A 13,656-nucleotide genomic window follows, 5' to 3' on the forward strand; every position below is an offset into this window, starting at 1 on the left:
ACCGGATGAACTCTGGATTCTAGAGTGGAATTTTGTTTGGAAGGGGAAACAGAGGCAGGAAAGGGATTAGCAGTGGGGTATTTGTGCAAACTCCCACTGATTACTTCTATTTATTACTCTACATATTTATTTATTTATTTATTCATTCATTTGCTTACTTTCTTCATTAAAGGTAAAGGTTCCCCCGCACATGCGTGCTAGTTGTTTCCGACTCTAGGGGCCGGTGCTCATCTCTGTTTCAAAGCCGAAGAGCCAGCGCTTGTCCGAGGACGACTCCGTGGTCATGTGGCCGGCATGACTAGATGCCAAAGGCGCACGGAACGCTGTTACCTTCCCACCGTAGTGGTCCCTATTTTTCTACTTGCATTTTTACGTGCTTTCGAACTGCTAGGTTGGCAGAAGCTGGGACAAGTAACAGGCGCTCACTCTGTTGCGCGGCACTCGGGATTCGACCCGCCAAACTACCGACCTGATCGACAAGCTCAGTGTCTTAACACACTGAGCCACCGCGTCTCTTACTTTCTTCATTCAAGTACTTGATTTTTGCTTGCCTTGTTTTCATCTACTTGATTTTACACAATTATATCCATTACTTGATTTACTTGCCTTATTTTTGCTTACCTGACTTATTCACCCATTGTTGACTGTGTTGGTTAACGGCTCAAATCTTTTAGCTGAGCCGATGACCACAAGATTTTACAGTGCAAACCTGTTGCGAGGTTAAATCCCTAGATCACACAAAACCAACAGCGTATATGCTTGATAAGAAGATTGTGGCTTAGCGTAGGTCTGAACCTTTGCCGAGAACGGGTTATTCTGCCCGCAGCGCTTCTCCAAGGGAAACGGGCGATGAAGAAAGATGGAAAAGAAACAAGCAAATAAGACAGATCTTCAATAAACCATGATTTAGGCTGGCAGCTCTGCACTTCTACTGCCCAGACCAGCTGGCTTCTTCCTGCAGTCAGGATAAAGCACCACTGAATCGTGTTGCCCGGCTGCACCTGTTCAATGAGTTTCACGTTCATGACCCAGTGGGAAGAAAAAGCAGGATTCCCCATCGCCAACTGGCCCGGCAGGCAGGCAGCCAGCAGCCAGGCCCCCTTAGAGTCTGTATTGCGCCCACTTTGCTCCTTCTATTTCGTGGAGCTGTTCGGAAGGATTAAGGTGACCGAGCTGCAAGTGGCTGAGTTTGGGGAAGGAGGTATGGGCACTAATGAGGGGTCCTCCTTTTCTATGAAAGGGATGCGGTGGCTCAGTGGGTTAGGACGCTGAGCTTGCCGATCAGAAGTTTGGCAGTTTGGCGGGTCGAATCCCGAGTGCCGCGTAACAGAGTGAGTGCCTGTTACTCGTCCCAGCTTCTGCCAACCTAGCAGTTCGAAAGCACGTAAAAATGCAAGTAGAAAAATAGGGACCACTACGGTGGGAAGGTAACAGCATTCCGTGCGCCTTTGGCGTCTAGTCATGCCGGCCACATGACCACGGAGACATCCTCGGACAAGCGCTGGCTCTTCGGCTTTGAAATGGAGATGAGCACCGGCCCCTAGAGTCGGAAACGACTAGCATGCATGTGCGGGGGAACCTTTACCTTTACCTTACCTTTTCTATGGCTTATTCAGGATTGGTACTTTTTTGTCCTTGTTTCCCACTTGCCGAGTGGCAGGGCGTTCTGCATGCCCTCACTCCAAAGCTGTCCGAGGCCCCGTGCGATTGGCATCACACCATAGCAGAGCCTGGACAGCAGCTCCCACCATATTATATAAAATATATTATAATAAAGCTCCTGCCGTAATACAGAAAAGACGTTGAGGCTCTAGAAAGAGTGCAGTGAAGAGCAACAAGGATGATCAGGGAACTGGAGGCTAAAACATACGAGGAACGGCTGCTGGAATTGGGTATGTCTAGTTTAACACAGAGAAGGACGAGGGGGGGGGACACGATATCCATGTTCCAATATCTCAGGGGCTGCCCCAAAGAAGAGGGAGTCAAGCTATTCTCCAAAGCACTGATATGCAGGTTCTGAGGTTTTGCTGATAAAAAATACAGGAAACTGGAAGTTGCCTTCAAGCTTTACGTTTTTATTCAGCTGAACAAAAGATGGGCTCCTCTAAATGAGAGCAGCTCTGAAAGACAAGAAATCCTTGTATTTATTCTTTCTGGTTACATAAGCAAGCCATCCAGCAAAGCTGACACGCTGTTGTGGCCCTGACCCCCGAGCCTGTCCTACCCGAGGAAGAGGACTCTGAGGATGATGGGGAGGAACTGCCAAGGCCTCCCTCTCCGGGACCCACCCCTCTGGTAAGGTCTCCCACTCCAGGGCCCTCCTTTCTGGCAAGGCTTCCGTCTCCATCTGAAGGCCGACAAGAGCAGCCTGTAATTAGCCAGGCTGGGAATGAGCCCGAGCAGCTGCAGCAGATGGGGAGTGACGAAGATGAATCACGGCTGGATCCCCGAGAACGACGCAGAGCCAAGCGTTTACAGCAGCGTAAGAAGAGTAGGAGAGCCAAGGATTAGCTGAGTCACTGAGCCACACCCCACAAGGTACAAAAGGGGGTGTGGCTGCTCTCAGGACTTTGTGACGAACAATAATTCAAACAACCTCTGGTCACGTCTTCGGAACTCTGTCGGATTTTCTACCTGTGTGAAACCCTGGTCTGGCTTCTTGACAACGTTTCTGTATCTCTATATTTCTGGACTGTTTGTTTGGACGTTATCTCTTGAGGTAATGAGTTTATTTTGGCAGACTGCTTGTATTTTGCTGCCAAGGCTTTATCGGACGGCAAATTACTTCAGCCAGAGCAATTAACCCTTGCTAGTTGTGCCTGCTTGTCTGTCTGTTTGTACCTCGGGGCGGGGGGAAACACACACATATGCTAAGTCTGGCATACTGTAGATAAGAGAGCAGAAGTAACAAACATGTTCCCTTTTGGGTGTTTCCCTAAAGATATCGTATGTTTCCAACCATTGTCCTTTCCAACTTTATTATTATTATTATGAAGTCTTTTTTTAAAAAAAAATCACCAGTTATGGATAATTAAGAGCAGCCCTTTGTGAGATTATAGAGGTAGACAGGAAACTAAACTTGTAGCTTTGGTAGATTCACAAGCTCTATCTACGCGGCTGCTTCTTTACCTTCATGTCCCTACACAAGGGTGCTTCGACTAGTGTCGCTTTTCCACTGGTGACAGCTGTTTTGCTGTGCGGTGTGTGTATGTGTGTGTGTTCCAAAAATCTCCATTGCATACCAAGGTTGTGTTCCCAGAGAAAATTTACTTTAAGTATTTAATATTTAATTGCTACCCAACTCTAGGAGGCATAGACTAGACAAAATTTAAAATGGCCCACCTATACAATATGAAAATAGGTAAAGGTAAAGGTTCCCCTGCATATGCGTGCTAGTTGTTTCCGACTCTAGGGGCTGGTGCCGAAGAGCCAGCGCTTGTCCGAGGACGTCTCCGTGGTCATGTGGCCGGCATGACTAGACGCCAAAGGCGCACGGAACGCTGTTACCTTCCCACCGGAGTGGTCCCTATTTTTCTACTTGCATTTTTACGTGCTTTCGAACTGCTAGGTTGGCAGAAGCTGGGACGAGTAACAGGCGCTCACTCTGTTACGCGGCACTCGGGATTCGACCCACCAAACTGCCGACCTTCTGATCGACAAGCTCAGCGTCCTAACCCACTGAGGCACCGCGTCCCTTCAATATGAAAATAATAACAATTTTTAAAAAATCCAGAGGAAAATAAAGCACCATCTAACAAATCCCACAACATCTGAGCAGCAGCCAGGTTTTAAAGATATATTTAAATCAGCGTTTCTCAATCTCAGCGACCTTTTGAGATGTGTGGACACTTCGACTTCCAGGGTTACCCAAGCCAGGATAGGGGACATGTGGATTCTTAGGAGGATATTTTGATAGCCTGTTTCCTGGGTCTCATTAGGGGCCATTGCTTAATTGGTGGGACCTGGAACATGCTGATTCTGCTGGATTATTTCTATTTATTTATTAAATCTATACGCTGCCCTTCTTACTATTGGGAGTAAATTGTATGGGGTGGGCACAGTCACTCCAACAGCTAGGCCCTCTCTAAGTCATGACATTATAGCAGGGCTTTTCAAACGGTGGTACGCGTACCACTACTGGTACACGAGCACCTGGGTAGTGGTACGTGGCGTCGCCTTCCTCCCCCCCGCCGCCTCCTCCCCACCCCCACCCCTGCGCTCCGCTCCTTCCCAGCTCACTTGCTGCCGGAAAGCATGCTGCTTGGCAGCGGCCTGCAGGCACCCTACAGAGGGCGCGCGCAGGCGCAGAGCGAGGCCCCGCCCTCCCCAGGGACTTCTTGTGCAGCAATCAGATTGACTTTGTTAGGCATAGTTGGAAGGAAGGGACGAAGAGGGAGAGAAGGAAAGGAAAGGAAAGAAGGAAGGGACAATGGGAGAGAGGGAAAGCACCCATCCCATTCCAACTCCCCTCCACCAGAGACCCACGAATCCCCCCAACAGGCACCCCACAATCTGAGTGATGACCTGGCCATTGATCACATGACCCAGGGACACTGAATGTTATAAGTATGAATCAGTTGCCAAGCATCCGAATGTAAATCACATGACCCTGGGGATGCTGCAACAGTCATAAGTGTGGAAAATGGTCATAATTCACTTTTCAGTGCCATTGTAACTTCGAACAGTCACTAAGCGAATTGTTGTAAGTCGAGGACTACTTGTACTTTATCATTTTTTTCCATTTTTGTTTTTGGTCAAGTTTTGGACACCTTGCTGGGTGACTGGTGGTACTCGGATATTGCCTTATCCTAAAAGCGGTACAATGGGTGAAAAGGTTGAAAAGCCCTGCGTTATAGATCAATGTTTTGCAAACTTGGCAACTTTAGATGTGTGGACTTTAACTCCCAGAATTCCTTAGGCTGCAGGACCTCACCCTTCTGGTTGTAACTTTAAAAACAAAAGTCAGGCACTGAAATAAACGATGTTTGTGGGCATCACAAGTATTTTTTTGTATATAAAAAAACAAGTCCATGCTGTTTTCCCCTTTTTTTTAAAAAAAAGTTGATTTTTTATTGACTTAGTCTGATTTTTACAACTTTGGAGCTATGTGGATAAGCAAGAGGTTTCCCACCCTCCCTGCACTTTCTACCTCCCTTGAAATTCCCTAAAAATATAGGTGCAGAACCCAAAGAAGGGTGGAGTTTTAGGATCCCTAAACATCCAAGAAATGGCTAGCCTAAATATAAGGCTTAGGACTCACTGTGAGAAGCAACAGAATATTTATTGCAAAGTGGTTCGTATAAAACAGGGGTCTCCAAACTTGGCAACTTTTAAGACTTGTGGACTTCCAACTCCCAGAATTCTGGGAGGGGAATTCTGGGAGTTGAAGTCCACAAGTCTTAAAGTTGCCAAGTTTGGAGAGCCCTGATGTAAAGTTTTCCAGTGGATTCTGGCTCCTCCCCACCAATTTTATCAACCCCATCCTACATAGTTTATTTGGTAATTAATGGATTTAGAATTACCGTTGCTTTCATCCGTTTTCGTATTTAGAGCATCCAAATGTCTGGCTTTATGATGCTCGACAAAATGTGGCCTCGTATAGAAACTTTCCCCGCAGTAAATGCATTTATAGGGCTTCCCTCCGGCGTGGGTTTTTTGATGGACGATCAGATTCGAATTTAGATTGAACCTTTTCCCACACTCCGAGCACTGAAACGGCTTCTCTCCGGTGTGGATCCTCAGATGCCTAATAAGGGCGGAGTTGCACGTGAAACTCTTGCTACAATGGGAACACCCGTACGGTTTTTCCCCAGTGTGGGTTCTCTGATGGACGTGGAGCTGAGAACTCACGCTGAAGAATTTGCCACATTCGGAGCACTGGTACGGCTTTTCTCCCGTGTGAGTCCGCTGGTGTGCGATAAGGTTGGCGCTCAGGATGAAGCTTTTCCCACAGTCTGCGCAACTGAAGGGTTTTTCCCCCGTGTGAATTCTCTGGTGACGGACGAGTCCGGAGCTGCAAGTGAAGGTTTTGCCACATTCTATGCAATCGAACGCCTTTTCTCCGTGCGTTTTCTTGTGGGCTGTGAGGCTCGACCTTAGATAAAGCCTTTTGGGACAGTCGGAACATTTATAAGGCTTCGTACCTGCGTGCATTCTCTGGTGGGCGCTAAGGCTTGCTCTCACGCTGAAGTTTTTCCCACACTCTGAGCATTCATAGGGCTTCTCTCCCGTATGAGTCCTCCGATGCACCCTGAGTTGGGAGCTCACGCTGAAGGTTTTGCCACAATCGGGGCATTCGTGGGGCTTCTCCCCTGTGTGGGTCCGCCGGTGTCTGCTGAGGCTCGAATTGCAGCGGAAGGTTTTCCCGCAGGCCACGCATCCGTACGGCTTGTCTTCCACGTGGATCCTCTGGTGCCGGACGAGGCTTGAACTGCAGGCGAAACGCTTCCCACAGTGAGGACAAGGGTAGGGTTTTTCCCCAGTGTGGATTCTCTCGTGGGCAATGAGATTGGAGCTCTGGCTGAAAGTTTTCCCGCACACCGAGCAAGGGTAAGGTTTCTCGCCTTTGTGGGTTCGCCCGTGCGCAATCAGAGCTGATTTCTGACTGAAGCTTCTCCCACATTCAGAGCACCCGTAAGGTTTTTCTCCTGTGTGGATTCTTTGGTGGGCGACCAAGCTAGATTTCAGACGGAAGTTCCTCCCGCACTCCGGGCAGGCGTAGGGTTTTTCTTCGGTATGGATTCGCTCGTGGGCAATGCGGCTCGAGAGCTGCCGAAAGCTCTTCCCACACATGCGACATTGGTAAGGTTTCTCCCCCAGGTGGATTCTCTGATGAGCAACAAGAATTGATTTCTTGCCAAAGCTTTTCCTGCAACGGTGACATTTATACGGTTTCGCTCCGGTGTGGATTCTCTTGTGAGCAATAAGTTTGAAGGTACTGCTGAAGCTTTTTCTGCATCGGCGGCACACAACTTGCCTCTTGCATTTATCTGCGTTGCTTATCTCGCCGGCTCCATTGTGAAGAGGCTGAGTCATGGTTTTACTTGCCCGTTCTTCATTTTTTGGCTCGTTTTCCAAATTTTCTTCCTCCTCCGGAGTGTGGAAATTGGATTTGCTTAACAATTTCTCGCGTAGGCCTACTGGTTCAGAGTTATCCAAACTAGAAATTGCTTCCTTCTCTTCTTCCTGAACCTTTGGTTTCTGTACTGAAACAACAAAATTAAGTCAAGTTATTACCCCATATAGATGAGGAAAAAGATTTTTTCACTCTTATAACAAAATCGAAACCCCTTTGGATACAACACCACAATACCACATCAGGCACTATTGTGCAATGGCATACAGGTAGTCCTTGACTTACAACCACAGGTAAAGTAAAGGTAAATGTTCCCCCGCACATGTGTGCTAGTCGTTTCCGACTCTAGGGGCCGGAGCTCATCTCCGTTTCAAAGCCTAAGAGCCAGCGCTTGTCCGAGGACGTCTCCGTGGTCATGTGGCCGGCATGACTGGACGCTGAAGGCGCACGGAACGCTGTTACCTTCCCACCGTAGTGGTCCCTATTTTTCTACTTGCATTTGTACGTGCTTTCGAACTGCTAGGTTGGCAGAAGCTGGGACGAGTAACAGGCGCTCACTCTGTTACGCGGCACTCGGGATTCGACCCGCCAAACTGCCAACCATCTGATCGGCCACAATTGAGCCCCAAATTTTGCTGCTACGTGAGACAGCTGTTAAGTGAATTTTGGCCCATTTTACCTTTCTTGCCACCATTCTTAAGAAAATCACTGCAGTTGTCAAGTTAAGTAACAGGGTTGTTAAGTGAATCTGGCTTCCCCATTGACTTTGCTTGTCAGAAGGTTGCAAAAGGGGATCACATGACCCTGGGAGACGGCCACCGTCATAAATATGAGTCAGTTGCCAAATGGCTGAATTTTGATCACGTGACCATGAGGATGTTGTGTGAAAAAATGATCATTTTCAGTGCTGTTGTAACTTCAAACGCTCACTAAATGAAATAATAATAATAATAATAACAACAACAACATTTTGCACTCCAATATAGAACTGTTATTCTAAAAAAAGTGAGAATAATCAAATAGGAGAGTCTAAAATCAACTACTGACCAAAGTAATCAATATCATATCATAATATCATATCATAATAGGAAAGTTGGAAGGGACCTTGGAGGTCATCTAGTCCAACCCCCTGCTCAGGCAGGAAACCCTATACCATTTCAGGCAAATGGCTGTCCAGTCTCTTCTTAAAAACTTCCAGTGTTGGCGCATTCACCACTTCTGGAGGCAGGTTGTTCCACTGGTTAATTGTTCTAACTGTCAGGAAGTTTCTCCTTAATTCTAGGTTGCTTCTGTTGTAAGTTGAGGGCCTATATTTTTAAAAATGTGTAAATAGGTAGTGGCTTCTGCAGGAGATGGTTAAAAAAAACACACACCCAAAAAACAGGATCTGGAAGTTGAACAGTGAATTGAAGACCTGAGTCACAATAACTGAAGGAAAATCCAATTTACCTTGGCAATCTGGATCTATGTTCTGGAGGACGGGACTTTGCTCCATTGGAGATCCAGGAATCTCTCTCAGCTCCTTCAAATGTGGCTGTTTGGGGAACCACAATGCCTTCACAGCTAGAAAAAGGATATTAAAAACGGTTTTAACAATGCTGGCTGTTAAGCTGCCCATTCCGAGATTTGCTCTCCCTTTTCTGTTTAGGAGATAAACAGACTCTCTTGAGGTCCAGTGCTTCTCACTCCCAGAATCCCCCTGCCACCCGGGGGGGGGGTGTGTGTGGAAGTTGAAGCCCTCAAGTCCTAAAGCTGTCAAGGTTGAGTAATACTGGTTTAGAGCTAAACTCTCTTCCATACCTTTCCTAAGTGCCCCACAATCTCTTACACACAGCCTGCACAAAAATAACCCTTTCTTAAATAAATGGGGAAAAAAACCCCAGACCAAATAGTTCACCCTTTTCTTTGGCTTCTGGAAGACATTAAAAATGTGAGGAAAGCTTTTTTTTTTTTTAAAAAAGTTAAAAAATGGAAATGGTCAAATATTGTGGGATTTTTTATGTCAGAGCAGAGGTATTGTGTGAGGGTAAATCAGAGCAGGGACGTGGTGGCTCAGTGGGTTAGGACGCTGAGCTTGTCGATCAGAAGGTCGGCAGTTTGGCGGGTCGAATCCCGAGTGCCGCGTAACAGAGTGAGCGCCTGTTACTCGTCCCAGCTTCTGCCAACCTAGCAGTTCGAAAGCACGTACAAATGCAAGTAGAAAAATAGGGACCACTACGGTGGGAAGGTAACAGCGTTCCGTGCGCCTTTGGCGTCTAGTCATGCCGGCCACATGACCACGGAGACGTCCTCGGACAAGCGCTGGCTCTTCGGCTTTGAAACGGAGATGAGCACCAGCCCCTAGAGTCGGAAACGACTAGCACGCATGTGCGGGGGACCTTTACCTTTAAATCAGAGCAGATTTATTTGTAATTACAGATATATTGGATATTGAAAAGCATTTAATTCCGTGTGCCCCAAATTTGCATAACAGAAAATATAGCAACCTAGATTAACATTTATTTGTTGGATGATTACATGTTGTCTTTTGTGAAAGGTGGTTCATGCCATAACCATACAAGGTAGGCTGAAATGGAAAAAAAAAAGACACCAGCCCAAAGGTACCAAGTTAGCGCTGGCCTTCACACCATCCAGATCACCTTAGACTACAAGGTGCTGGTGATGACCTATAAAGCCCTAAATGGCATGGGTCCGCATCACCTTAGGGAGCACCTGCTGCCAGTATCAGCTTCCCATCGTCCTGCGCGCGCCCACTGGGAGGGCCTCCTTAGGGTTCCGCCGGTTAGAGATTGCCGGCGGGTGATTCCCAGGGGGAGGGCGTTCTCTGTGGGCGCGCCCGCCATTTGGAACGAACTGCCGATGGAACTTCGGACTGCCCCGGACCTTCGCTCGTTTCGCCGGGACTTAAAAACCTGGTTGTTTGAATTGTCTGGGCCTGGACTGAGGGATTTTAAATTAAATAATTTTTAAATTTCAATTTTAACATTACCTTCATTTTGCGGGCTTGTATTAATTTAATGGGACGCGGTGGCTCAGTGGGTTAGGACGCTGAGCCTGTTGATCAGAAGGTCGGCAGTTTGGCGGGTCGAATCCCGAGTGCCGCGTAGCAGAGTGAGCGCCTGTTACTCGTCCCAGCTTCCGCCAACCTAGCAGTTCGAAAGCACGTAAAAAAATGCAAGTAGAAAAATAGGGACCACTACGGTGGGAAGGTAACAGCGTTCCGTGCGCCTTTGGCGTCTAGTCATGCCGGCCACATGAACACGGAGACGTCCTCGGACAAGCGCTGGCTCTTCGGCTTTGAAACAGAGATGAGCACCGGCCCCTAGAGTCGGAAACGACTAGCACGCATGTGCGGGGGAACCTTTACCTTTATTAATTTAATCCTATTTTATTCTCTCTTTTTCTTGCCCTGTGAACCGCCCTGAGTCCTTCGGGAATAGGGCGGGACAGTGCTTTTTTTGTAAAAGAAAAAGGTGCTAGAACTCACATCATGTCATACAACCTGCCTTGTCTACCCTACAAGGTTCCATCCCCAAAAGGTGCCGGAACTCCGTTCTGAGCGTTCTATGAGAAAAAAAAGCCCTGGGGCGGTATATAAATTCAATCAATCAATCAATCAACCAACCAACCAACCAACAAACAAACAAACTCCCACGGTGCCCAGCTAGAGCTCTGCGATCCATCATTGCCCGAGATTTCAACCAGGGGACAGACAGTTTGCCCCTGAGCTTGTACAGAGCGCTTTCTCAAAGGTTGCCAAGTTCCCGAGGTTACTTTGCTTGGAGTTATATAGGCTCACCTTTGTGCTCTGTAAGGCGATTCCCAACTCCGCGGGCTGCGACCGATGGGGACTGTGAAGTCCAGATCCTGGGGCCGGTGTGTGTGTGTGTGTGTGTGTCCAGATCCTGGGGCCGGTGTGTGTGTGTGTGTGTGTGTCCAGATCCTGGGGCCGGTGTGTGTGTGTGTGTCCAGATCCTGGGGCCGGTGTGTGTGTGTGTCCAGATCCTGGGGCCGGTGTGTGTGTGTGTGTATGTGTGTCCAGATCCTGGGGCCTGTGTGTGTGTGTGTGTGTGTTTGTGTGTGTGTCCAGATCCTGCGGCCGGGGTGTGTGTGTGTGTGTGTCCAGATCCTGGGGCCGGTGTGTGTGTGTGTGTGTGTGTGTGTGTGTGTGTGTGTGTGTGTGTGTAAGGACTTCCAAGGAAAGCCTCTGAATTCTTTATGACGTCACGTTCTGGCTTGCTTCGACCTTCTCGCTCTCCTTTGACGTTCGCCCCGAGTTAGATACACGTGCGAAAGGGCGGCAGCTCCGGGGAGGGTTAACCTAACCCCGTGGGGGTGGAATGCGGGTATTTTTTTTTCTTCTTTTTTTGCAAAGTCGCGTGTAAGTAGCTCCTTCCTGCATTGGAGGGAATCCCCCCGGCTGCGCCCACTAGGCCCGCTTACCGGTCTCCGGATATAACCCCGCCGTCCGGCTGGAAGATCGTCCCCTTCCTCCCGGATCGGCGAGGCCAGCCCATCGCTCCGCGGTCCAGAGCCCTCTGCCGGGCGCCGGCGCTCCGTTGGCGGCTGCTTGCTGGGCCCGGATTACGAAAGGACGAGGATCTCTGGCTGAGCGGAGGAAGGTCCTCTGAGCGGGTGCAGAGGGCTTTTTCTTCGGGGAGAGATTGCCCCGCGGCCGATGGCGCGCGCGTCGGTTCTCCCGAGTCATGTGAAAGCGCGTCGGTTCTCCCGAGTTCTCCCGAGTCGTGTGAAAACGCCTCTCTCCGGAAGCGAGTCGAATTGCACTTGTTTTTTTTTTAATCAGAGACTTCCTATTTTTTTTTAATCAGAGCCTTCCTGAAGTTGGGCGGACTTATTTCGACCAAACGTCTCCCGACTTAAGTGCGGATAAGGAGCCGTTGGTTTCCTCTTAAGCTGCTGCTGGGTTATTATTTTTGACAAAAACTCGCCCGACTTCTGGCCAACGGGAGCTTTTTGTTTGCTCTTAAACTGCTGAATCAATTTTTTTTTATGGCCCCTGGGGCAAAAAAAAAAAGAGCTTTCTTAAAATAGGGTGGGGAAGTTCTGTTTAAGAAAGGATCCACTTTTTTTTTGGGATACCTTTAAGTCAGCGTTGGCTCCTGGTGACCACCTGGACGTGTCTCTGCAGTCTTCTTGGCAACGTTTTTCAGAAGTGATTTGCCATTGGCTCCTTTCTGGGGCTGAGAGAGACTGGCTGGCTCAAGGTCACCTGGCTGGCTTGTGTCTAAGGAAAGATTGGAATACATAGAGAACAATGCAGGTGTCCAATCCAGTCTTGTGTGACTAGGCCAAAGCCACCATATTTAAAAGTAGTGAAGGCACGTAAATAGAATAGAATAGAATTAGAGTAGAATAGAGTAGAGTAGAATAGAACAGAATAGAATTAGTGTAGAGTAGAGTAGAATAGAATAGAATAGAATTAGAATAGAATAGAGTAGAATAGAATAGAACAGAATAGAATTAGTGTATAGTAGAGTAGAACAGAACGGAACAGAATAGAATAGAATAGAATTAGAATAGAGTAGAGTAGAATAGAATAGAATACAATAGAATAGAATTAGTAGAATAGAATAGAATAGAACAGGATACAATTATAGTAGAGTAGAGTAGAGTAGAATAGAACAGAATAGAATTAGTGTATAGTAGAGTAGAGTAGAATAGAATAGAATTAGAATAGAACATAGAGTAGAGTAGAATAGAATAGAATTAGAATAGAGTAGAGTAGAATAGAATAGAACAGAATAGAATTAGAGTAGAGTAGAACAGAATAGAATACAATAGAATAGAATTAGAGTATAGAGTAGAATAGAATAGAATAGAATAGAATAGAATAGAACAGAACAGGATACAAGTAGAGTAGAGTAGAATAGAACAGAATAGAATTAGTGTATAGTAGAGTAGAGTAGAGTAGAATAGAATAGAATAGAATTAGAATAGAACATAGAGTAGAGTAGAATAGAATAGAATAGAATAGAATAGAATAGAATAGAATAGAATAGAATAGAATAGAATTAGAATAGAGTAGAGTAGAATAGAATAGAATAGAATAGAACAGAATAGAATTAGAGTAGAGTAGAACAGAATAGAATACAATAGAATAGAATTAGAGTATAGAGTAGAATAGAATAGAATAGAATAGAATAGAATAGAATAGAATAGAATAGAATAGAATAGAATAGAATAGAATAGAATAGAATAGATCTGTTCCCAAAAGATGTACTCTCTGTGCAGAATGATTTCCAGAGCTTGGGGCAGGAACTTAGCAGAATAGGCTGTAGGCTTACTTTTTCAGAGGTTTTACCAGTTTATAAGGAGCAAAATGGAAAAGGCCAGCGTATAGCAGAATTCAATATGTGGCTAAAGGAGTGGTGTAAAGGAGAAGGCTTTGGTTATATTTGTCATGATGTCTGTAGCTGGTCCAATGAAAAAATGTACAAAAGAGATGGTTTGCATCCATCAAAGGAAGGGACTGAGTTACTTGGCAATAAATTCACAGATTTTCTGGAGGAATATTTAAACAACCGGGACAGTGAGTTAATTGATACAGAACATCCCTGTCC

At 46.7% G+C, this 13,656-nt stretch overlaps 1 protein-coding gene across 2 annotated transcripts; it reads right to left on the reverse strand.

Moving 5' to 3' along the window:
• Positions 1 to 5,262: 5,262 nt before the first annotated feature.
• On the reverse strand, positions 5,263 to 12,163 carry LOC308663306 (uncharacterized protein). 2 transcript variants are annotated; one of them, XM_081319620.1, is made up of 4 exons: positions 10,875 to 11,720; positions 10,065 to 10,221; positions 8,525 to 8,638; positions 5,263 to 7,205 (listed from the first exon to the last, which is right to left on the reverse strand). In XM_081319620.1, exons 3-4 carry the CDS (start codon positions 8,568 to 8,570, stop codon positions 5,473 to 5,475), a joined length of 1,779 nt encoding a protein of 592 aa, XP_081175746.1. In that variant the 5' UTR covers positions 8,571 to 8,638; positions 10,065 to 10,221; positions 10,875 to 11,720; the 3' UTR covers positions 5,263 to 5,472. The 2 variants fall into 2 exon arrangements, with proteins under 2 accessions (XP_081175746.1, XP_081175745.1); XM_081319619.1 differs by lacking the exon at positions 10,065 to 10,221 and having other exon boundaries at positions 11,519 to 12,163.
• Positions 12,164 to 13,656: the final 1,493 nt, after the last annotated feature.

Source organism: Vipera berus, assembly GCF_964194415.1.
Source record: "Vipera berus genome assembly, chromosome: 2".
Taxonomy (NCBI): domain Eukaryota; kingdom Metazoa; phylum Chordata; class Lepidosauria; order Squamata; family Viperidae; genus Vipera; species Vipera berus.